Below are 19,871 nucleotides of genomic sequence, written 5' to 3' on the forward strand. Positions count from 1 at the left end.
CTCACTCGCTCTCAATGCTACTCTGATGCTCAGAAAATACAGATCTCTCAGTTTCATGTCAACTTGTTTCCAGCATGTGCCAAACAAGGCCATGTGTATCCACTTGTTGGTTTCAGAAGAATATGAATCATTTTCCTTTGGACAAGATCTTGGGTGACCTGAATGTTGTTTTTCACATGGATATCCTGCTTCAGTCCAGTTTGAATGAATGCACGAGCACAATTCCTGGAACTTGGTATCAAGTAATCAATGCAATATTTAATAAGTTACCTTTAAGGTTTGTGTTAGTCACATTGTAGTGCCTTTTACTATGTTTGACAACTTTGGTCTGGTGCTACATCCACTGCCAAGTCAAACATTAACCTATCTAAAGTGAACGTACATGGGAAAGGTCGTCGGTTTATTATCCATATAATTTTTTATTTGTTTATGATTTTATGACTGATTTCTTTTTCCTGAGTATTGTTGCATTAGCCTACATTAAACTCCAGTGGCTTGTTCTGATATATTTATCACATATGCTAGCATTGTCTAAAAAAATATATATTGTTCTTGGTCCATCTTTTGATTTAATAGTTTATCATTTGTGTGTGTGTGTGTGTGTGTGTGTGTGTGTGTGTGTGTGTGTGTGTGTGTGTGTATATATTTATATATATATATATATATATATATATATATATATACATATATATTATGTCTTCATTTTGCCTCGTTTAGGAATAAGGATTGTGCAAAATGTGATCAAATATTTGTATTGTTGTGTCTGAGTGACACCTAGTGGTCAGCATTAAAAACTACAGCAATGAAAACCTCGAAGAGTTGGTGGCGTCACATTCGGAAAAACCTCTCGTGGCACTTCGGCTTTATTCGCGTTCTGCAGTCTCGGGTTTCCTAATGGGTCACGTGAGTTGCTATTTGAGACCCCGCCCTTAGTGAGCAGAGGCACCATTTTGTTTTATTCTGGTGTTTGAGGTTGTTCTCGACAGTTGGGCAAGACAATTCCTTTTACGAGCTTACTAAGGTATGTGTGCAGCGATTAAATCTTATGTTAGTGTCATTATGCAAAATCGACATGGTTAGAAGTAACGTTATTCATTGTTTTCAGGTATTATTAGGTTAAATTCGCTTGAAAAACTGGTTTTCTTGAAATCGCTGGCTAGGCCTCACTTGACTAACGTAAATCTCCTGTTTGTCGTTGATCAAAAGTGATTTTCAACATGAGTGGATGTCGAATTTTCATCGGCCGGCTGAGCCCATCGGCCAGGGAGAAGGATGTGGAGAGGTTTTTCAAAGGATACGGCCGCATTAGAGACATTGACCTGAAGAGGGGCTTCGGCTTCGTGGTGAGTCACTGCAGCGGAAAATGGGTCGGGATAATTTAGCCAAACTGCAGTCTGCTGAGACTGTGGCACGATCTCAGATCAGCAGAACATCATTAATCATTTCAGGATAATACTACTGTGTATACTTAAAGCCTCTGTGTTCGTTCTGCCTCTTGTTTTCTGCCACACCCATGCACCAAAACGACTATTATGATCTCAACGTCCAAAATTATTGAATGATTTGAACAAAAAGTGCCGCTTGAAAGGTTTAGATGATGCAAGTCCTGCTTACAATCACATATTCGCACACACCATTGTGTTGCTTATTAACAGGGTTAAATTAATAATAAATCTTAAAACGTATTTATAAACCGAGCTCAAATGTATCCTGTTAACTTCGATTGAAATAGTTGTTTGGCTAAAAGCCCCGGAAGTAATAAAGAATGGGCACACAGTAACGTGGTCATGCTTTTTGATAAGGAAATCTTGTCCTGGCATTGTTTAAAGATACTGGAAAATGACTTGGTGTTATTTGCTTTTCCATATTGAATGGCTTAGTGTAAAAATAGAAATAAAGGAGGCTCCCAAAAGTCTCGTCTTCAAAGGCCTGAGCATGCACCATCCACCATTTTGAAATAGTGTTACATTTGATGTACCTTGGGTGCAAAGAGAGCTTTAAACACTTTGTCTAAAGGGTAATTACAAACTGTAAAATATCAGTTTCCCAGAGCAAGATGAAGGAGTGTGGATGACATGTTGTTTGAGACCCAACACTTAAAATTTTATCTCACAGAAACCTCAAGGGATATGCTAAATGAAGGTTGTTGTATGTTTGGTTTGCTGCAGGAGTTCGATGATCCCAGAGATGCCGAAGATGCCGTGTATGAGCTCGATGGCAAGGAGCTTTGCAATGAAAGGTAGGATTGGTAGTGAATTAGTTGTTTGTTAAATTCACTCACGTCCTGGCTATTTGTACAGGATGCTTTCAGACTCGCGGAAATGTTTCCTCTCCCTGTGTCCACATTGCAAGAACATAGAACTACCACATCACTTCAGAAGTACGAAATGCAGGACCACCAGGCTCAAGAACTTTTTTTTTTTCCTCCACTGCCATCAGATTCCATAACGGCTACTAAATTGCACTACCAATACCCTGTTTGTGTTTATTTTTGCACTATTCTATATATATATATATACACACTCTAAATGGACTGGCATTCTTACAGACAGCAAAGTAAGCTTTTCATTGCACAGGGAAATGTGTTTCCACTGTGCATATAACAATAAAAACTTTGAAAAGATGCATTCATAGGATTATGGGGACTTTGGAGCTCCCTGAAGAACATGCCCTCAAGGATATACATTTTTTTCTTTTCCTCTGGTTGCATTTGCACTGCTGAGGCGATGGCCGGCCAGTGATTGGTAGACCAGTGAAAATCACATTGTAATTCTGGCCTCGTTCTTCTGTTCTTTTTTTCATAGAAAGCTCCTTTTCTTAACTGGAAGCTGAAAAAGTTTCCACAATTTTTAAATTGGGCACAATTCTTGTGGTGCGGACACAAATAAAGAAGAGAAGCCTTTTTTAGCAGCTATGGAAAGATTCCTGCGGTCTGAAAGCACCTCTCACCAGTGTCCTTTCTGAAGAAAACTTTCCTCTAACACCAGGGTGACCATTGAGCACGCTCGTGTGCGTCTGCGAGGTGGTCGGGGCCGGGGTGGTGGAGGTGGTGGTGGCGGCGGTGGAGGAGGAGGACGTTTCTCTGATCGTTATGGCAGGGGCTCCCAGAACAGTCGGAGGTAAATATCCTGCCTTGCTTATAATGGTCTTCACAGATGTCTGATCCTTTTTATGTGGTCTGCGAGCTGGAAAATTTAATCTGTTTGCTTAAGATGTAACTTAAGTCTTGTGTTCACTGCACAATTTTGATTATTTGAAAATAAAAGCTTGTTGAGTTCGCAATAGTTTTTGTGTCTGCCCAAAAATGTTATCTTCCCCCTAAGTGAATGTTTTCATCCTCTTTCGTTTCAGTCGAAATCCTCCTCCCATGCGCACAGAGAACCGCCTGATAGTGGAGAACTTGTCGTCTCGTGTCAGCTGGCAGGTTTGTATTTGCTTTAAAAGCTACAACTTCACAGATTATGTCACCTTCTTTTGTCTGCCTCCAACAATATACACATACAATTGAATTGCTGCTAAAAATCTAAAATAAAGACTGTCTATGAAATTAAATAAATATCAGACTTAGTTGAATAACATGTGTTTATAATCTATGAATTAAGCCCACATTTTTCTTTCAAAAGCATAAGCTCTTATTAAACCGCATTTAATGCAGTTCAGTAATGACTCAAAAAGCAAAAACACTTAAATTTGTTCCTGTTTTCAAATTGTAACCAATTCTCCACCCCTTTATTTGCCAGCCTGACTGTTGTGTCATATGGAAGAGCTCGCTTATGGTGGAGTTAACCCCTTCTGGGTCCTTCTGTCTGGGTTGAGCCTGTGGTGTCAGCCAGTCTGTCCTACTCCTAGTTGATGCCTGCTGGTCATGTGAGCGCTCGCTCCACACTAGAGGCGCTGGCGGCCCTTCGCTCGCTCGCAACGCCTGATGTGTGGTTGAGAGCGAGAGAGAGGAAACAGAGTTGGCAGAGAGAAAGCAGAGGAAAGAGCGAGAGTCGATGGTGATGGTGGTGGCGTATTGATCGATGGTTCGTTAATTTGAGGGGCTTCGATCGATTGATATCCCCCCTCCCTTCCCCCTGTGGTGTTCCCGCACATCGCGAGAGAGTGTGAATTCCTCCCAGGTGCCCATGGATATTATCTGCTGTTACCCTGGTTATGGTGGGCTCGGAGAGCCTGCGGCCCGCCCCAAAGGGTTTCGCTCTCAGGTAGTAGTTTCCTCTCTTCCACCCTGTTCACTCTCTTTACTGAGGTGGGGTGCCGAGGCAGGGACGGCCCCGGCGCCGAGCCCTGTGCCCTCCTTCCCAGGGAAGATGGGGGCTCTTACTGCCAAATGCTGCCCAGGTGGCGCCACTGCTGTTCAGTTCCTGCAGATGGTGTTCATCTCTCTGTAGTTGTAACGAGCGGTGCGTCCAAGAATCTCAGAGCTGTTGCAAGAACGTGCTTGTTCAGTAGTAGAACCTCAAAGTTTTTATAAAAATGTTTTATTTATTTTTTTTAAATTTACACACATTGTACCTTTTTTCTAAGGATCTGTAATTATTTTTCCTTATTTTTTTTTTGATACTTTTTATTTATTTATTTTTTTTTTTTTTTGCTACTTTTTTTTTTTAAAGCAGCAGCTGGTTAACTTTGAGTTTCTTGGACTCATCCTCTTTATCTGCAGTAGACTGTGTAGTTCTGAGAATCTAACCATCTCTTCCTTTGGGTAATTCAGTCCTCTTTATGTCTCAGCCTGTGTCTCTATTGTGAGCCTCCAAAAACTGACTGAAGTTTGCATATGTAGGACCTGAAAGATTTCATGAGACAAGCTGGGGAGGTGACATTCGCAGATGCACATCGTCCCAAGCTCAATGAAGGGTAAGACCGTTTGTTACCTGGTTAACAAGGCGTGTGTGTGATGGAAATTGACGCTGGAAAGACAAACTAAAACGTTTTGTTTTGTTTTTCAACTTTTTGCAGGGTGGTTGAGTTTGCCTCTTACAGCGATCTGAAAAATGCTCTTGAGAAACTGTCTGGAAAGGAAATCAATGGCAGGAAAATCAAACTCATTGAAGCAGCCAAAAAGAGGTGCGTTTCCTGCAGGAGGCTTCAGAACAAATTACACCAGTGTTCTAAATGCCAACGTTCACATTGTGCTGTTTATTCCTCCAAAATCAACCTACTTTCATCTGAATTAGTGGATACAAAATCAATGCAGTAGTAAAGTTTTTATTTCTATCATTTCAAATGTGTTAACACATTTAAAGCATAGACGGCCTTTAACCCTTTAAACCCTCTTTACTGGCGGTCGTCTTCTGATTGGTCACATTGCTTTTGATTTTGTAACTTTGCATATATCCCTAAAACCATGATGGCTTAATCAAATAATTATTACTTTTTTTTTTTTTTTTTTTTTTTTTTTACTTTTAACAGGTCGAGAAGTCGTTCCCGCTCTGAGAGCTCATCTCGCTCGCGGTCCCGCTCCCGGTCCCGGGGTCGCTCTCAGTCCCGCTCTCCCAGACGCTCCCGCAGCCCTGCCAAGGCCCACCACCGCTCCCGCTCCCGTTCCCGCTCCCGCAGCGGCTCCCCTGCAGGTGGCACCTCCTCCATGAGCCCGAAATCCAAGGATCCCAACAAGCGCTCCTCCAAGACGAGCAAGTCCGTCACCCCGTCCTCCCCTCCACCCGCCCAGAGAGGTTCCGTCTCCCGTTCTCGTTCTCGTTCCCGCTCCCGCTCCCGCTCCCGCTCTAGATCTCCTTCTACTGACAGCCAGCGCTAAACGGTTAAGTTATTGGTAGTCTAAGGTAGAAGCAGCTTGGAGGAGTGTGCACGCTGGAGCTCCTGTGGCCTCCTCTGAAAGTTGAGCTGAGTTTTCTTTTGAGTAAAGTTTGGTTTCCTCTGGAATTTTCTTGTAACGGTCTTAAAGTTTTTCATATTCACACAGACGCATCATCAACATCGAACGGTGATGTTTAGCCAGATATTTTCGTAAGGGAGCATTTGAATAAAAACACCGCTCCGATAACTACACATGTAAAGTATTGTCCTTATTAATCAACGGATCTGAACTCATGCTCACAAAACGCCCAAATTATTGGGCATTTGATTGACGTCCACACTTTGGACGGGTATTCTGCATTTTCCAGCAGTGCAAGGATGCTCTTGATGAGTCGTATGACCACTGTCTTTAGCTTTTTGTGATACTTTTGCTTGTCACTGGGACATTTTCTGTCCTGGTCCCTCATGTTCTCCAAGCCCTTTGACCTTTTTTCTAACCTGTTATACACAGCTTGTGTGTGTGTGTGTGCGCGTGTGTATGATCTGACTTAAGATGCTTGCATGTCCTTCTGTTTTACATCTTATAGAGTGCATTTTATTTGTGCTAAAAGCTCAAACAGACCACCGATTTAACCGGCATTGGCAGCTTCTGTATCAAGATCACTTGTGTACAGTTCCCTTTTTTTCCACCAAACAACAGTGTGGTTTCTTAGTTTCACGCGTCAGACCGTATCTGCAACAAAAATTCAATGTTAAGAGGCAGAACTCCAGTATAGAAAATGGACACCTAAATTTCCTCTATTCTGCAATGGTGTTGCTCGCAGAATGCAGTTTATTTCCGCTTTGTATTGTTTTTATTTTCTTGTTTATGTAGGATTGTGTACAGTTTGCAGTTTTCTGTTCAAAAGCCTTTAAATGCAATTCCAAGAATACGTGTTGGTACTGTGATGTTACTGTGGTTCAAATGAATATGTAGACGAGGGTTTGGAAGAACACATTTTTGTACATGAGGATTTTATTTTCAGTGAAAAATGATAGATGTTTGTATGGTGTATGAAAACGGTAGACTTAACCAATAAAGGCATTTTAATTAAACCTCTGCTTCTGTCTGGATTCGTGCTTTACTGTGGAATATTTTTACAATAACATTCAGCCTCGAGTCATCTGGCACAAAATGGCGGTCATGCCATTGCACATCTTTACTTTCGAGTTGCCCAAGTAGGTTTTTTTTCTCTTCTTCATGGTGTGTGCCGCTTTGAAATATGCCTGGAGGGGTATTGAAGGGTAATCCAGTAAGATCCAGGATCATATTTGATGTTCATCCATCACACGGCCCCTTCAGAGAGCTCTTTCAGCTCGTCTTTCACAGTTACTGGCTGGTAAGGCCCTGCAGGTTGGATACAAATGCAGATCAGCATCTTGAGAACATGTTCAAACACTGGACTTGGGACCAGTATTTAAAATTCATTCCTCTTATAGTAATTTGCTCTTTTGCAGTCTCTTTAAAGGTCATTTATCTGAGTATAGTTTTCACATTCAATTTAATTCAAATTCAAAAATACTTTATTTATCCCAGAGGGAAATTAAATGTTGATGTAGCTCAATTAAATCAAAGAGTTATTATAGATGCTGATGGCTGTGGGCAGGAAAGATTTCCTGTAGCGGTCCGTTTTGCATCCAAACTGAAGAAGCCTTTGACTGAAGAGACTCTGTTTTCTGATAACAGTCTCATGGAGAGGATGTTCAGGGTTGTCCATAATTCTCTTGATTTTATGCAAAATCCTTCTTTGCATTATTGTCTCCAGAGGTTCCACAGCCGTCCCCAGAACAGAACCAGCTAATAAACATGCTAATACAGACATTTTGACACTATTAAAGCAACAAAATCACCGGTATGCTTAATTAGGATTTTTTTTTGGGGGGGAAACTGGTTCATGTTGGCTCACTCAGATGGGAAGCCAGATGTTATTGGCTCCACTTGTGCTTATTTTTCCATTTTGCTGCAATGGTTCCCTCCTCTTGTTGCTGTTCAAATCAGCATTTTGCTGATAATGGCTGCCCCTAATGCTTCAAACCCCACACGCTGGTCTTTTATCATGTATCGATACTAATTGGTTTTAAATACCTGTATTTCCACTGCAGGAACCAGGGACTTTCAGGTGGTCCTTTTCTTAGCCTCCTTCATTTTGACCGCAGGGGCTAAAGGCCGTGATGCGGAGGTTTTAAGATTATCATGAACATTCTGATTGGTTGAGTATTCCCAGCATTTTTTTTTTCAACCTTCCTGTCTCAGTCATCTCAGGTTTAATGTCGACAAAAGCTCATCAAATCTATTAACTTCAAACTATACCTCTGGAATAGTTGTTTTAGTTTGTGAACACAAAATCTAAACCAACATAAATTTGGGGGATCTCCAGAATGAGATTGCTCCAGTTGTGACTCGAAAACAGTGAAATCAGAGGAATAAAACGTTCATCTCTGATCTTATCACAGCTGTTATGCTGTAAAACAAAAAATGAAAACACCTGAGTGTATAACAGACAGTTCATAGAGCTGAAGCGCACTTCTTTGTTTTCAGCTGGATCTGAAATATAGTTCAGACTGTTGCCTCTGCAGCATTTAGACGCCACAGGCTGCAAGCTGTAATAATAGAAAAGATTTGATACGTTAACCTCTGATCATTTTACAGTGGTTACTCTGGGTTCTGAGGCACAAATAAAAACACTTAAAACCCCATAAAAGTGTGTAACGTGGAGCGATTTTGAGTCGGAACAGTTGAATAGCACTTCCAGGTTTCACTGTGGCTCAGCATGGCAGTGCTGACTCTCCGGCGAGCTTTGACAGGGCGGAGCGGCACACTTCAGTAGACTTCATTTGCCTAATTTACCCCAAACTTTAGTGGAAATTCAACAGACAGAGGGTTGAAGTTATCTTTTAGCTCCTGGGGAAAAAGGCCCTGGACCGTTGGTTGTAATACAGCTTTAGTTAGCTTTTTTTTTTTATAGCAGGCACTCATTTTGTCTGCAAGTGTCAGTGGATTCCAAGAGTTGGTAATTCTCACTGTCAAAGCTATACATTTCTGATAAAACTGGGTACTCAGATCACGTAGATATTAGGATTTAGTGATTTTAAGAGACCATAACAGAAATAATAATCAAACAAATCCTTTAACATGCTGACACTGGGGCAGTTAATTCTTCATTGTGAAGATGAAATGAAGTCTAATGCCTGCAGCTAGAAAGTGAGTCTCACCTTTCTCTTTTCTTGTCAACCTTTGGTAACACCTGAACAGCAGGATGAGCGCCATCGCCTCCATCAGCTGAAAGGACGCGTAGACCAGCGGGAACAGAAACAGAGGCCCGATCACCGCTGGGGGAAAGGCTATCTTCAGTACGGTTGAGCACAGCTGGATGTTCTGACAGCCTGTTTCCATGGCAACAGTCCTCCGCTCCCTGAAGGGGTAGTTGCACATGAGTCGGGGGATATTTACCGAAAGGCTCGGGATTCGGTGCTTCCCGCCACAGTGGCGGAGACTTACGACTGGTTGAGCCCGAAGAGCGAGGAGATGATGTAGCCAAAGCTGTAGCCGATGAAGGGCATGAGGGCGGCGATGGCCATGAGCGGAGGAGACAACACCGTCAGGATGGAGCCTCCAACGTCCACGCTGGCAATGATGCCAATCACCACAACGGATATCATCATTATAGTGATGCCTGCCTGAGAAGAGCAACACAGGAGGATTCAGGACTTTTTGGATTCCTTTTCTCTGCAACTATATTTTTCAATTAAAATAAGTTTGTTCATATTCAGTATTTTTCATATAAACAACAAATCCCATAAAACTGACCCTAACAACTGTTAAGGCTTGATTTATCTGTAAGATAGAGCTCCAGTGTTGTCTAAAAACTGTAAAAGATTGTACCAGCTGGTCAATCAAGATTCCATTCTGCATTTCAGTGTGATATCCACACCTGTGACCCCCCCCCCCCCGAGCATGCACCGACCTTTGTAATGATCTTGGAGAACTGAGGCCGGTAGTAGTTGAGGAGGATGCCGGCACCACAGGGCAAGAGGATCATGACGAGGGAAATAATGATGTCAACATAAGGCACGGCGTTCTGCAGGTTTGGGAAACCCTGACAGTAGAGGTAGAGTAGCAGAGGCATCATGCCCAGAGCCAGCAGCGTGGAGCACGACGTCATCACAATGCTGAGGGAACAAACAGCAGAGGGTTTCTTACAACTGGACTTGACTGGACTTTTGTCCACAGCTATTAGAGTTATTTCGGCTGCCTGTCAAACACTTAAGCAGCCCACTGGTCTGAATACTGTGAAAACTATGAGACCATTCCTGGTTTTTAGGGAGTTTATGATCTGCACAGCCTCCATAATACGTCAGCGTTTGCTGAAATGTACAGAAGTCCGTGACTCCAAATGCATTTAACTTTTTATTTATAATTTTTTTTTTTTAATTTTGAACTGTAACAGGCTTTTTTAAGGAAGATTTTTGCACATGCAAAAGTTTCACGGGCAGGTGTGTGGGAAAATATCATTACAGATTCAAATCTAGTAGAAAATGTTGTTGCTCAGCGTGACCAGTTATTATTCATACCAGCTTCATTAGAATGCACAGGTACTCTTAGAACTCTCAGTGATTGGCAAACAACTTCAGGTGTGCTCAGCCCACTTCAAACATGAACATTTAAAGAAAGACATAACCAGAGAAGAAGAAGCTTTGGATGATTTAGCATCAAAATGTAGTGGAAACTGACAGAGATTTTTTGCTTATCAAGAGAATGCCCAAAAAATAATGTGATCTCCAAACCAGAAGTTGAATATTTGATATGTTGAGATGCATTTTGCTGAGTTCTCTCATTTGTATACCCCTAGTTCTTTAAGAGATCTTATCATCAGATCCAGCAATATCTACACATTTAAAAGAGCCACCTCTTATTTTAGCACATGCTAGTTTAAGATGAGAGGAAAAAAGTACACAGACATTCTCTCAAATGGGTGCCATGAATGCCAAATTATTGTGCCAAATCCAGCGACAAGTTTGTGGATTAGCTTCTGTTTGTGAAGCGTCACGTTCATTAAAACTGTAAATGACTAAATGTTAAAGCGGGATACATATAAGAGTTGCATTTCACATGACTGCACAGTTTCGGGTGACTTATGAAAGATAGAAGGCCGACTGATCTGTTCATCGGACGTTTAGTTCTGTAAATGATGCTGTAAATCCACAGAGTTGTAATTTGGGACGTGTGATTATGTTGGTATTTTGAAGTTCTGTTTTAAGAAGGTTGAACTCACATCTGAGAGTGTGATTGCCAATTACTGAAAGGCACACCCATGTGATTGTAATTGTCTCACACCTGTGCTCACAACGCTGTGGCGAGGGCCCAGGAAGGCTGAAACATTATTGTTTTTAAATAATGGTAATAATGACTAATAGTGAGGGGCAAGATTTTCTCCTAACACTGAAACAGGACAGTCTGTAACGTTCATGTTGTGAGATGTAATGAACGATGAAGCCTCCAGGGGCCGCCATTAGTGCCTGTCAGTAGCAGATCTAACAAGAACCAGCCAACTGACCTGTCTTCTAATTTATGTCCTCCATCAACTCAATACACAACTCCTTCCCACACTTTGATGTCGTGGAAATTGCACAATGTGACATATTCTTAATTGCCTGGACAATTATCAAGAAAAATCATATCACAAATCTTTTTACAGAAAACATGGGCTGTCTCACAACTAACTGCCTTTGAACTCGAGATTGTTGTATTGATGTTTCAAGCAGCCTCACAGACCCAGGTCAGATAAGCTCTACAGACATCAGATAGAGCTGGAATGTCCTCAACAGCATAATGTACACACCTACTCCTTTGTAGAGGACATAAGTAATGGGGTGAAAGACCTAGCTATTGATAGTAAAGTGGCTTAGTATCAACTTATTATGATAAAATCCCAGCTTTATGACCAAGCTGGCGATGTCTTGCCGGTCATTCAACTCTAATGATTGGTGTCACAGGAGTACTGTGATTGCCTGGTTATTAATATGTGTAAACAAGGGTCTGGACGTATGATTGAGGTCGTTGAACTCAAGGTCGACGGTCTGTGCTTTGCGTCCATTAAGGACCATGAATTATGAAGCAAAAACAAGATGTTATTTTTTCTTCTTTCCAAAAGCAGTTTTCTGTGCACAGTTGAGTTGGCACCAGACATCCCAGACGCACATCTCTCACTTCAGCACTTCAACCTAAATCTGTCCACGTGTCTTTCATCATAAGGTCGAAATGAATGTCCGTACTGTGATTTTGGTTCATATATTTCCATCAACACAGATCAAACATGTGATTAATCTCAGCTTTCATAACCACAAAGACGTGTTCACCCTGATAAGGAAGCAAAGCAAAGGATCATTTTTGATCGTTATCTCTGCTTTTTTTTTGTCAGGCCTCTGAAGAATGTCATGGGTATACTCCAAGGTTGTTATAAAAAAGTACACCAACAATGTGATTTTATGTCCTTACAAAGCAAAATGACTCTGTAAAGTTTTCCTAATCTGCTACTGAGCTCACAAAAGGCTTTGTTCCAATGCACATTTCAGTTTTAATGTGCGTACCTGAGGTTCATGTCGCCCTTTAGAGCCAGAGCCAAGATGTTGGACAGGGCTCCTCCGGGACAGCAACCACAAATCAGAATCACCACAGCCATGATTTCAGGCAGCTGGAACCCCTGAAACACAACACAATGACACAAGCTGCTGACAGCGGGTAATACTGGTGAGAGTTCTGGTCTGTCAGCCAAGGCAGTATGACACACGGAAGTAAAGAATACAGAAATGTGTAATAAAAGATCTCACGGTGATTGTGGAAACTATGATTAAAAAAATGATAAATACGTCTGCATGTGAGTGACGAGGCTGTAAACCTGGACTGAACAAACCTAACACTGGTGGGAATCACTGTGCTGTGCAGGTAAACTTCTGAAACCATTGTGAGTGAACAGTGTTTAATTGTATACATAAATGCATCCTAAAACTCTTTCATGCAAAGAAGAAAAGACAAACTGGAGCAACATCACATGCTGCAATTCAGGTTACACCTTTGTCAGGCATTATTTATTTTATCAACAGGAAATCAAACCGCTGATTCGCAGGTATTACAACAACAAGGCTCTGACGTGAAGGAGTGCTGAACAGGCCTGCTGTCCAAACCTGTCACCCGTAAAAGTTGATGGACTGTGAAACAATAACCATAAAAAGAAGGGTGAACTGTTTAGTTGAAATTCTATATTAGGCAAATTGGGAACGATTTCTAAAAACTACATGTGGTCCATCACAGGTTGTATTCCATCATCTAACTGGAAAGTACCACAGCCACTATTTGCAGAGCACCACCTGTCACCTCGTAGGCACACCCAGGAAGTTATGTAACTCCACCCTTCACGGTGATGAAAGAAATTATCATCCACTCAGTCATCTGTTTATCATCTCACCAGTGTGTAAAAATAAATTTTGTGCCACGCATTCTGGAAACCTGTGTTGAAATGTGCACGCCACTCAGGAGCCAACCCTACAAAATGCTCAGTAGTTTTTTTCAATATGAGATGGTCTCCTCAGGTCCTCAGTCAGTGGTAAACATACACTTGCTTATTTACATTTTGTATGGCTTTCACATATTTTTTAAAGCCTTCGTGTAATCTTCTGAAAGAAGCTGCCGTACCAACCTTAGCCAAGCAAAAGGCTGTGAGAGGCATGACGCCATACTGGGAAAGAACGGCGATGGCCACCCCTTTGGGTTTCACAATGTGATCCTGGAAAGAAAAAGAAAAAACCTCCTAAAGTATCTGTATCCTCATATCTATGGATCGCTTTAAACAGCTGGATTTGTTGGGACAGTGTGCTGCTACCTTGATCTTTGACACCTCCATGGTGCATCCCAGTGAAACCATTGTGATGAAGAGGACGACAATCAAAAGTATGTTGACAGTTTTGTCCATCACCGGTGACAGATGAAATGTTGAAAGGGAGCTGGTGTTTGCAGCTGTCACGTTGATGGCGAAGCCATCGTTTTGCAGCAAATCTGCTTCGGAGAACATTTCTGCTGCGTGATCCATGGTTGGGGCAGAACTGGAGGGACAGGGCTGTGACTGGAAACACAAACAGAGACGAGCTTGTAAGGTACAGACAGAAGACACTGCTCACAGCCGCTGTGTGTGTTCAAGCTGCACAGTTTTACTCTTTTCCTCATGTATCAGTCATGCGTAATACTTCAGCTGCTCTTTGTCATACAGTTACATTATCAGAGCATGACGAGAGCAAAGCAGCCAAAAACAGACACAATCTTCAGAGGGCTTTTTTTCCACGGATAACAGATTAAGTGTTAACAGCATCACAGGCACAGAGGGTGCAGGTAATCCTGCACCTGACGGGTTGTCTTCTTGCTCCCTCTTTTTCCAGCCGGTAGAGAGAGCAGAGAGATTGCTGTTGTGCTGATAAGCAGCATTATTCATCAGATCAGTGATTGTGCTCCAGTTCATAGTACACATTATATGGCCCTGAAAGCCTTTAACCTAATATTACATGAGTGGCAAGGTGTCAAAGTTTGAAGCATATCCTTTGACGTTCTTTGACGAGTCCTTAGACGACTGCAGCTCATTCAGAACTCTGCTGCTCGAGTCCTCACTAAGACCAAAAAAGTGGACCACATCAGTCCAGCTCTGAGGTCTATACACTGGCTGCCTGTCCATCAGAGGATAGACTTTAAAGTTCTGATGCTGGTCTATAAAGCTCTGAATGGTCTAGGACCAAAATACATCAGTGAGCTCCTGACCCAGTATGAACCTATCAGACCCCTCAGGTCATCTGGATCCGGTCTTTTATCAGTTCCCAGAGTCAGAACCAGACATGGAGAAGCTGCATTCAGCTTCTATGCTTCACATGTCTGGAACAAACTCCCAGAAAGCCTCAGATCAGCTGAAACACTCAGTGTATTTAAGTCCAGGTTGAAGACACACCTATTTTCAGCTGCATTTGAAAAAAGCTCAGAATCTGAAGCTTGAGTTTCAAACTTAATCATATTTTAACGACTGATTTTATCTGATTTTATCTATTGTTCTTATCTCTTTCTTTTTTGTTTAAAATTTAAATCATGCTTTTTATTTCTACTGTTTTAATGTCTCTGTAAAGCACTTTGAATCGCCTTGTTGTTGAATTGTGCTAAACAAATAAACTTGCCTTGCCTTGCCTATAAAAATGGTCAAGTCAGGGCAATTTAATTGGTGATCATAAATCATTGCAAGACATTTCGGCGAGAAACGGTGTGAACCCTGCTGCATGTGGCAAAATGAGATCATTTCAATCAGGCATTTTCAATTGCACATGGGTATTTCCCAAAATATTAAAGTCCCAGACATTGTCAATTTACTAGAATAGCCGTCTCTTACTTGTGCATTTGCTGATTTTCATTCAAAAACACAAACATAAGCTGCAAAAATGTTGCAGCATAATTATTTGAGGAAGCCACTCAAATCTGAATCTGTGCATCACTGAGGAAAAGCATTCATACCTCACACACACTCCTTCACGTTTCAGACTTCATCTCCAGAGCTGACAACCACATCCTCCCTGCCAGCATGCACACAACACTGTGTGCAGACAAATGACTTTCACAAGATTTCACATGTCTATTTTACACTTATTAAAAGAAGCAGAGGTATCAGAACACTCCACTGTGGAAGAGACTCGTGGAAATGTTGAGCAGATAAGCCGACTTCTACATAAAGCTGAAGGTGAGAATTACACGCCTACTCCTAGAGGTCAGCTTGTACAATGGAGCAGACAGAAAACTAACATTTGATTTCCCTGGAAACAAACACTTGTCACTGCTCGTAGTTTACACCTTACAGATATGTGTGCAGCCAGAGTCCCAGCTTGGCTTACCTGTTGAGTCAGCGGGTTCCTCAACTCTTCTCTTTTCTCCGCAATAACATCTGGTCTTTAAGTATCACAATCCACACACTGAGGCTACAGGCTGTGCAGAAGTGCCATCTAGTGCCCTGTGGATTTGTGCACCTTCTGAGAAGAGAAAACTCTCAGATCAAACTTTAACTAGAATAAAACCCACACTGTCCAACACACACATCTGAATTTGGAAAACCAAAAACCCCTTTGTGCCGTGCGTGCCATCTGCTTTGATAGAACAGGATTTAAATAGAGGACATACAATTATGCTTCCCAGCTGCCCAAAATGGTTCAGCTTTTTAAAATATTCTGTCAATTTTGAACTATCAAAGTTTAAAAATTTAGTGAAATCATTGATGATTTCTGAGCTTACAATGCAAAAAAATGGAGGCTCCAGCTGACAGAGTGCAAGAAAACAGAAAGATTCTTCAGAAAAAGTTTTTAACCTGTCACTGTGTCCACAGTCTTTAACCCATAGACATCATTTTAGCATCAAAACGTGGGAACATTTGTCCTCTTTCAACCAATGTGACTTTCATAGCCTTCAGAACATTTTGAACTAGAAGCCTCAGTACTAGAAGTACCTTCCATCTGCCAATCCTTGTTTGCATTTTTCTTCTGTTCTTCACTCATTTTCTGCCTTCATCTAGCTCCAAGTCCTTTCAAAAATATGTTTCAGCCCTGCTGAAACTTCAGCAACTAACTTTCTGCTAAATTTTACATTTCTCTTCTTTTCTCCTTCTATTGTTTTCAACCCTTCACCTTTTTCTAATGAGACTTCTGCATTTTTTCAGCCCTTTAGTCAATTCTTCAGTTCTTCTAATAGCTTAAAATCATTCCACTCTTGTGATTTCAACTTCATATTCAATCAAGACTTCAGCAAATGGTTTTCTCCTAAATTTGAACTTTTTTCTTTTTGTTTTTGGAACTCGGTCGGCTATCCCCATTCAGCTTATCAGCATTCTTACTGCTGTTTTGCAGGAACAGCTTTCTCTAGTTAAAGTAAGATGATTAAACATATCTGTTGGGTCTAAAAGTTACCAAGCTGGAACACAGTTCACTAAAGACAATCCCAGTGATCAACAAAACACACAGTGCACAAGATTGTATTTTTACTTAAAAAGGGGAGCCGGACGGAGTAACAGAACTTACTCCTTCACCCGTAAAGCATACCCGCAATAAACCAAAATACAAGGTCGACACATAACCTACTAACAACCATACACTCTTACTCCCAGGACCAGTATTTAGAATAACCAACTAAAGTAACATGCATGTTTTTGGACTGTGGCAAGAAGCCAGAGTACCCGGAGAGAACCCAGGCATGCACGAGGACAACATGCGGACTCCACACAGAAAGGCCCCAGCTAAGACTCAAACCAGGAACCTTCAGCTGGGAGGCGACAGTGCTAATCGCCACAATGCCATGTAGCCCCCACTGACCATGGCCTGATACAACAAACTGCATTCTGTCTCTTCTCATTTCCATCTCACTCCATCGCCACCAAATTTGACCCTTTTGATCAACTTTATAGTCAAACTAAAGCAAATGTAATCTGGCAACACCGATGGCAGGCACAGCTAACAAGAGAGCGTCCTGACATATCACATTCTGAGCTGGAGTTTGTCAACAAGCTCATAGCTGTAATATACTTGTCTACCGGACTACTCAAGTTTTATGATAATGTGAGTTGTTGGCCTTGCGTGCTCAGATAGGATTTAACACGTGGTTTAGCATGTATGACATATAATAAATGAGTAACAACAAATAAGGCTTTGTAAAGTTCAGCGGTTATTATATATTTGAATTATGCTGTTTCGAAAATATGTTTAAGATATCTACTCCTAATTGTTTTCATATTTGTGTTCAATAGCAGATAGATTACTAGTTACATGTTTAGCAGTACACATTGCCGACTCTGCCTTTGAGTTTTCCTCACGTTTTCCTCAGGCTAACCACTTCTACTTTTTGATTAGCTTGCTAGAGTGGTTCTTTAAAAGTTAAAACTGTGACACATTGGTGGAAAAGAGGCCAAAGCCTTTGAATGCAGAGTAATCAGAGACGAATTTGAGATTCTGATTTACAAGCCTGATTCCTATAAAATTGGGACGCTGAATAAAATGTGAGTTGAAACTACACAGCAAAAAGACGAGTATTGAATTAACTCCCACAGAGTCGATAACACTTTTTCAGGGTTTATATAGCTCCACACTCTCCAGAGTTAAATGAACACTTTCAAAATAGTTAAACATGTAACACTGCTGAGTTACATTGTGTACTATTCGGGTAGTGCTCGTTATACTCCCTAAAGTGTCATGCTATGAAACTAACACACAAAAATGTTTTATTTATTATGAGAATTAATTCCAATAAACAAAATCATTTTCAAAATAACATTTATTTTTCCTTTTTCAGCCATGCAGTCATTCATACAGTTGAATTAAAACATTGTGAATGAAGGTATAATGTACAAACTTTCATCTGAAACATTGTATGAACTTTGCATATCAAACGGTTTATAAAATTTGAGCTCAGACATTTTTATTGTACACCTTTCCTCACTGCTGACTGCTGGGATACAGTTTCTGACACTTGAAACAGGTCAGCATTGTTTTAGCCTCTTACTCACAGTGTGAGCGCTACTGGCTGGTTAAGCAGTCTGGCTCTCAAGTCTCAAACTCTGGGTGACTCCTTCATTTTCCCCACGTCAATGTTATACACTGTTCTCTGCAAGAATGTGTAAAAACTCACCAATGCAGCATCGTAAGACAAATTAAACACAAAATGTGCTTTGAAAAGTTCCTGATGGAGCGGTTTGCCTGGCATGGGATGCTTATCCATGGGAATGTAGAAGCTGTCAATCCTGCTCTTCTGACGCCCAACAGTAAGGAGGTATGGCTGCCGACCCTGCTGGTTGCAGAGATGCTCCTCCAAACTCCAGCATGACTAGGTTTGAGATAAGGAAAATGAACATTAGACACAAGAATAATGTGCAGCCACAGAGAAAACAACATCATAGAAGTCATTATTCAAACATCTTCTCACTGGCTAGTGCAAGATGGGAATGCCTATGAAGACTTAATTTCAATTTTCATCCACTTTTTAACAACCCTCATTTACACATGTGGCTAAGACAAATTATTATAATCATCTTAATAATATAATTACCTTATGAAACACTACAAGTCTCTCAACTGCATCACATGCACTAATTTTTGGAGACTTCAGTCCTCCTGGTGGTGATGGAAGGAGATGTAGCAACAACAACAGGGAGGCCATTTCTGGGTCGTAGGCTGAAGACAAAGAGTTACAATTAACTGACAACTGCATTTATAACAAATGCTTTAAAACTAGCAAAACAAATACAACTGACTTGTTGCTTCATCAAGATCACTTCCTTGGGGACCTTCTGTTGACTGCACCAAGCGACTCAACTGACATATGGCTTGAAGAACACGTCCCGTTTCTGAAGCAACCTGGAGGATGTCTCGTCATCAAATAGGAGAGTGAAGTCCTGATCCACCTTTAATAAAGAAAATATTAAATTACTACTGCAGGAAATACTTTCAAATGTGAAGCCATTCTGAACACCTCATTCCAAACTTACCAATCCCTTTGTGGAGACTATCCACACTTCTGCTTGGGTCATTAACAAGCTTCTGACGGTGCTGAAAGGTCTCTCTCATCTTCTGGAAAAATCTGAGAATTGTTTGCGGTATGGTTGAGCAAAGACATGGCCTCTTGGTAAGCATCCCCATCAAGCTGCCTTTCAACATTAACAGTCCTTTGGAAATTTGGGCCTCCTGGAGAAACGTCACTAAAGGTATATGGTGGTGGTGCAGATCGTCGACGAATCGTCCTTACTCGTCCTAACCGTACTGTTTTCAGACGCCAAGAAATGTATCCTGTGCTGCTTGCAGCATCATAGAAGTGTTCCTGAAATGAAAGAAAATAAATGCGGTCATACTCGTCTCATAAGAAATCTCAGACAATTCAAATGTCAGTGTCATACACACAGCTTCATGTCAAAACATGCTAGTATGAAATGAAACTGTCATGCAAACAATAATAATGACTATTACATAGTCTTTCTTGGTATATGGACCCTTGAGGGAAGGGAACAGCATCACTATCCCAAGAGCAT

At 41.3% G+C, this 19,871-nt stretch overlaps 2 protein-coding genes across 2 annotated transcripts; one reads left to right on the forward strand and one right to left on the reverse strand.

Annotated features, from left to right (window-relative positions):
* Positions 1–911: 911 nt before the first annotated feature.
* srsf5b (serine and arginine rich splicing factor 5b) lies at positions 912–6,852 on the forward strand. Its single transcript, XM_075458790.1, has 8 exons — positions 912–1,021; positions 1,207–1,343; positions 2,169–2,239; positions 2,988–3,119; positions 3,352–3,424; positions 4,784–4,857; positions 4,960–5,067; positions 5,413–6,852. The coding sequence occupies exons 2-8, from the start codon at positions 1,218–1,220 to the stop codon at positions 5,756–5,758; spliced, it is 930 nt and encodes a 309-aa protein (XP_075314905.1). The 5' UTR covers positions 912–1,021; positions 1,207–1,217; the 3' UTR covers positions 5,759–6,852.
* slc10a1 (solute carrier family 10 member 1) lies at positions 6,772–19,413 on the reverse strand. Its single transcript, XM_075459793.1, has 10 exons — positions 19,335–19,413; positions 18,896–19,020; positions 18,479–18,673; positions 13,674–13,913; positions 13,491–13,577; positions 12,385–12,497; positions 9,762–9,966; positions 9,296–9,474; positions 9,010–9,209; positions 6,772–7,144 (listed from the first exon to the last, which is right to left on the reverse strand). The coding sequence occupies exons 1-10, from the start codon at positions 19,411–19,413 to the stop codon at positions 7,083–7,085; spliced, it is 1,485 nt and encodes a 494-aa protein (XP_075315908.1). The 3' UTR covers positions 6,772–7,082.
* Between the last annotated feature and the right edge of the window lie 458 nt (positions 19,414–19,871).

Source organism: Odontesthes bonariensis, chromosome 24 (genome assembly GCF_027942865.1).
Source record: "Odontesthes bonariensis isolate fOdoBon6 chromosome 24, fOdoBon6.hap1, whole genome shotgun sequence".
NCBI lineage: Eukaryota > Metazoa > Chordata > Actinopteri > Atheriniformes > Atherinopsidae > Odontesthes > Odontesthes bonariensis.

Excerpts from the sequence above, each read along its gene's own strand:
- slc10a1 (XM_075459793.1), bottom strand. The coding sequence starts at position 19,413 with ATGAGAGAGACCTTTCAGCACCGTCAGAAGCTTGTTAATGACCCAAGC. Across the intron at positions 13,914-18,478 it reads TGTCTTACGATGCTGCATTG|TCACAGCCCTGTCCCTCCAG; the intron begins GTGAGTTTTTAC and ends TTGTGTTTCCAG. Across the intron at positions 9,967-12,384 it reads AAGGGCGACATGAACCTCAG|CATTGTGATGACGTCGTGCT; the intron begins GTACGCACATTA and ends TTGTTCCCTCAG.
- srsf5b (XM_075458790.1), top strand. The coding sequence starts at position 1,218 with ATGAGTGGATGTCGAATTTTCATCGGCCGGCTGAGCCCATCGGCCAGG. Across the intron at positions 1,344-2,168 it reads AGAGGGGCTTCGGCTTCGTG|GAGTTCGATGATCCCAGAGA; the intron begins GTGAGTCACTGC and ends GGTTTGCTGCAG. Across the intron at positions 4,858-4,959 it reads CGTCCCAAGCTCAATGAAGG|GGTGGTTGAGTTTGCCTCTT; the intron begins GTAAGACCGTTT and ends AACTTTTTGCAG.